Source organism: Juglans microcarpa x Juglans regia, chromosome 6S (genome assembly GCF_004785595.1).
Source record: "Juglans microcarpa x Juglans regia isolate MS1-56 chromosome 6S, Jm3101_v1.0, whole genome shotgun sequence".
NCBI classification, from domain to species: Eukaryota; Viridiplantae; Streptophyta; class Magnoliopsida; order Fagales; family Juglandaceae; genus Juglans; species Juglans microcarpa x Juglans regia.
The window spans coordinates 7,630,411-7,635,592 of record NC_054605.1 but is presented as its reverse complement, the minus strand read 5'-3'; the positions used below and the strand labels follow the sequence as shown (position 1 = coordinate 7,635,592).

At 32.3% G+C, this 5,182-nt stretch overlaps 1 protein-coding gene across 1 annotated transcript; it reads right to left on the bottom strand.

Moving 5' to 3' along the window:
* Positions 1 to 1,636: 1,636 nt before the first annotated feature.
* Positions 1,637 to 4,536, bottom strand: LOC121236800 (HVA22-like protein a). Its single transcript, XM_041133262.1, has 5 exons — positions 4,165 to 4,536; positions 3,846 to 3,872; positions 3,532 to 3,654; positions 2,114 to 2,357; positions 1,637 to 1,931 (listed from the first exon to the last, which is right to left on the bottom strand). Exons 1-5 carry the CDS (start codon positions 4,224 to 4,226, stop codon positions 1,875 to 1,877), a joined length of 513 nt encoding a protein of 170 aa, XP_040989196.1. The 5' UTR covers positions 4,227 to 4,536; the 3' UTR covers positions 1,637 to 1,874.
* Between the last annotated feature and the right edge of the window lie 646 nt (positions 4,537 to 5,182).

Genomic DNA, 5,182 nt, shown 5'->3' with positions numbered 1-5,182 from the left:
GACGGAACTAGAAAATCGTTAAGGTGGGCCTATGGATCTTGCAGCCAGCGGCTGTCTAAAGTTTGTGAGGGGCTATTTTGACTGAGGTTTTGGTTTTTGTGTTTTCTGCAGAAATATTGATTTCATCCTGTGTGTTGATCCTTATGATTTTTGTGTGGGATTGCTGACGTGGAGGACTTTTATTTGACGTTGTTAATGGCTTAGCAACGAACAAACCGTTGCAAAGAGGAGCTATTGTTTTTATGGGTGGGGATCCTTGATTTTATTTGTCCAGTGGATGTTTGGGGAATAAGATGAGATGAAAATTCTATGAATAGTTGTGAAAGGAGAGAAAAAAAATTGTGAGTAGTAATGAAATTGTTTGAATTAAGATGTTTTATTGGGTTTTGAAAAATAAGAGAGAAAAAGTTGCATAAAAATATTATAAAGTTAAAATATTATAATAATATAATATTTTGATATTATTTGTATTTTGAAATTTGAAAACATTGTATTGTTTTTTGTGTTTTGTCTGGAAGTTTGAAAAAATTGTAATAATTAGATAATGATTAGATGAAAAAGTTGATAATTTAAAAATTGAAAAGTGTTTGTATTCGAGTGATATTTGAGAAGAAAATTATCATAAATTTTGATATGAGATGCGATTATTTGTGTTTCCAAACAAGCCCTAATTATGCACTATGGACATGGGACATATGGGGGAAAGACTGAAGGGCCCTAGTTGAAGGGGAACCAGAGCGAGAAGAGAGGTAAGGAAAAGATGATGCTACCTGAGCTAATAACATGCAAATTGCTAAGACTTGATGGTATCATAATGGAAGAGAAGCTAGGAGTGTAAGTTTAACGGTGCAGTCCGGATTGGACTAAACGAAGTATATATATAATTTTCTAAAATATTATATATATATAAATTATTTTATATAGTAGTTATATAAATTAATTATGTAATTTTCATCTAACCTATCACCATTGACCATATGTATTTGGAGTTTGGATGATGTTGCATTTTTCAATTTCATTTTTTCAATTTTTTGTTTTAACTTTATTTTGATAATTGCTAATTCTCATGGATGGATATGGACAATTTTGATAATTTTCCCAACTTCCTTTTAGGCTATTTTCAAGTATAAAATGTGCAAATAAAAGTGAATAGCTGATATTCAAAAATATAAAAATTGTGACTTTTTTGTATAGTTGAGCCGAAAACACACTTTAGAAGTGATTATGGACTTTTTTTTTTTTACGTTTGACTCATTTTATTCTAGCCCGAACCAATAGACCGACCGGACTGATAGCTAATGGTCAAGTCTAGTCTATAGGGATAACCTCAATTCGGGAAAAGGGTGGGCCAAAATTTTTGGTCCGGTCCAAAAATCATTCTATGCACCGATCGGACCGGACCGATTAAACCCTTGGAGAAGGCCATATTTACATGGACAAAATACTAGGTTAACTACCCATTGAATAAAAAAATGATAGATTTAATAATCTAATAACTAATTTAAGTTGGCATTGCAAGCAGGTTTCCGGCTGTTAATCCAAATATAACTAAGTGAATTCAGCTTATAATGAGCTGGAGAACCTCTCTCAAAAGACTGAAATGTTGCATCAAATTGATACTCTGGTTGAAAACAAAGAGGAGAATCAGCATGCAAGTATTATAGAATCCTGCTGATGGGGAAAAAGAAGAAAAAGTGATACATAAAGCAAACTAAGAACATTCACCATCGTTTTACAAACCAAAGATTGCTTCAAATAAGAAACAGAAAAACTGAGTACGAATCTCGAAAGAAAAACTCTAATAACAGCGAACATCATTTTTTTTCATAACAAACTTGGACATTGAAAACATATAACATATTGAGATACAATGCTCAATATCTGTAGTCCTCTTCATAAATCGGGTGAACTTCATTCCTGGACTTGTCAGCCTGCAGAACAAGATAAAAGAAACAATAAACCAGCTTCGACAAACATTAGTTATTACTTACAGAAACAGATCAGACGTGATATCTGTATACTGCTAAGTAAGCCAGTCTTTTCATCTTTACCAATATACTCTCAAAATGTTGCCTAATATATAATTCTCCTAAACAAATATGGTTGCATATACCTTGTTAATCATCGTCTGAAATGCTTCGGTTCCATTGTCAGCAATATATTGCTCTGCAGCAGTTAGAATGTCATTTGGCTTACTGAAGATATCCTTCTTCCTTGGGACATACCATATGTTTATAGTTTGTTGGTTGAGAAAGAAAGGTCTCACATAATGTTCGTAAACATATGCAGCGCCACTGAAGTAAGGAATGACCAACCAGCATGTTAAGATCAGCTTTGCATATGCCCAGATAGGAATCCTGCCACAGATTAAGCTAAGTAATCCCTGACAGAGCTCTATGCACAATAAAGCACACTGCAGTACTTTTGTTTTTTTCCCTACATATAGGCTTTGAACCGAAGATATGCCCCCAATTGGATCCCACCCCTAAGCCAATGCCTAGAGCTACAAAGACAACATTATGGAACATGAGTTCATACACATGATAAAATGAATTTTCCCACCCTAAACTATGTGGTCGGTAGCAATGTTCAAGCTATGTTTTAAATTAAAGCCCCTGAGCTATGAGTTAATTGCAGTGTCGACTGCCACTAAAGCTTTTTCAATTTCTATTATACCAAAACATAAAATTTACAGCATAAATACAAAGATCAAATATGATGGGGATTGGGAAAACCTTTCCAGTGAGGTGGCATTACAACTAATCAGGACAGTTTACAAGGTTAATCTTAAATTTAACATTAAGGGGAACATTTCAAATTGCAAATGAGCTTATAGTTTAGGGTGGACAAATGCAATTTAATTTACCTATTAAAGTTTAGGTTCCATATAAAGACAGCTTAAGTCGAAAAAGTCTTGCAGATAATAAAAATAACTTCCACCACAACACCCTTTTCTTTTGTTTTCTTTTTCCTTTTTCTTTCATTATTAATTCTATTAGAGCTCTATAAACTACCAAAATTAGCAGAAAATTAAAGCATTTTGATCAGCTGGTGAAACAATTCAACAACATCATGAGGGTTCCATTTGTATTTTCAGAAATGGTTTCTTGAAAAGTATATTTGATAGTTCCAAATGGAGCTCAGTACTTGAAGAAAGTTACAAATGAGAAACCTATAGGTTAGATGCGCCAAGTTCAATACCCATATTTTGCATTAAGTTGCAAAATAATATATAGATTTTCTGAACAGAAATTGTTTAAAAATTAAAAATAATGGAGAGGAAATCAACATGAGCGTACATGTGCATGCATGCCTTTAACCGAGTCGAATGGCAATTTAAGTATATACACAACTCATTGTAATGAAGACATTTCAAACCAAATCCAAGGATGTAATCTGTTGCAACAAATTCACCACCATAGCACTTGAATCTAAGCTTAAGCATAAGCCATACTCAACCAAATTCCTGCCGTCCAACCAATAAAGGAAACAAGGCAACAGGAAAACAAGCCCTATTATATTGCTGCTCACCATTCAATGACTTTGGCAAAGGTGAGCTCGAAGAGCGTGATCATTGAATAGAGAACCCAATAAGTAAGCCATTGTTGATCATCAACAGGGGATTTAGTTTCAATTGCCCTAATTGAGGCATATCTGTCGAAAAATAAAAAACCACACGAACCATCGAAACAAATTTGTTATATGTTCAATACCAATTATCAAAGAAAATCTAGGCCACCCAAAGAATGTAAAAAACGAAATAATAATAAATAAAGGAATGCGAGATATTATAATTCGAAAAAGATATATATTAAAATAAAAATGAAAAGAAGAATCCCACTTACAAAGGATAAACAAGGCTAACCACAGGCCTGCAAATCAAACCAATGAAACAAATTAATGAAGAAGAAAATAAACAAGCACCAGCTCTGCCACATTAACCTAAAAATTAAGCCGCGGCCATAGTGTAATCCCAAAACAAATTGGAACTATTAAAAAAAAAAAATCAGCTTTCGTTGCCATTGTTCCACAACGTAACTTTCTAATAAAAGAAACTGGCAGCATCCACTTGTTCTTTATCAAACCCAGAAAAATCCATCTTTTTTTTTTTGTTCTTCTCTTTTATTTTTGGTAAAGTAAGTAGAAGAGTGGAAGAAAGCATACCAAGCAAGAACATCAAAATTATTGAGAAGCACCTTGAAGAAACTGGCAGCCCCAGAACCCATTTCTCTCCCTGATCCCGCAATGCGCGATTTCTATATTTTATTTCTTGGTTCTGGTTTCAAATTCACACCCAAAAATAGCTCGTTGATTTGTCTAGTCTCCTTTATCAGGTAAAAAGTCTTTGCAACGGAGAGAGAGAGAGAGAGAGAGAGACAGTCTGTGTTTGTGTGGACTGGCTGATGTTCGGAAATCAGAATACACTACTAATCTGAACTACAACAAAACAAAAAGAAGCGTCCGCTGCAACAAAGTTTGGGTAGATTGTCCGACTCGACTCCCAACCTCTTCCACTTTCAAATCACAGTATTGCCACTCTCTACAAACTTCTTTAAAAAGTGAAAGTTGGAACAAGTCTTCCAAAGTGATTGTATTACTTTTTTAAGGAATAATATAAAAAAGAAATGCTATGTTTCTATAGAGAAATTTTTATAAAATTAAGGACAGAGCTGGTTACAAATCATCTTATTTTATCATTATAATTTTTTAAAATTTTCATATAAAATTTAATAAAAAATTTAACTTTTTTAAATTAAAAATAAATTATTAAAAAAATATTATAATAATATTTTATTCAATTTTCAATTTTCATCAAATCAGTATAACTAAACTAGGCATAAATTAATAAATTAATAAAATTTAATATGATAAGTCTGATTATAAACTTATTTTTAATATATAATAGATTTAATTTACCGTATGAATCACGTCATTTTATGAGTTTATTTTATAAAATGGTTTTATAGTTGTATTACTTCTATATAGAAAAATTCTACATGCCACACTTTCATCTTAGTTTCATCCAACTATGATGAGGTGGCATTGTCAATCAATCTTTATATTTATTCTTTTAAAAAAATAAAAGATCATCCAAGGATGCATGATTAAAGTGTCACATCTTATATAGTGTGATAAAATTAAGATAAGAGTATGATATGTAACATTACTCTAAATATATATT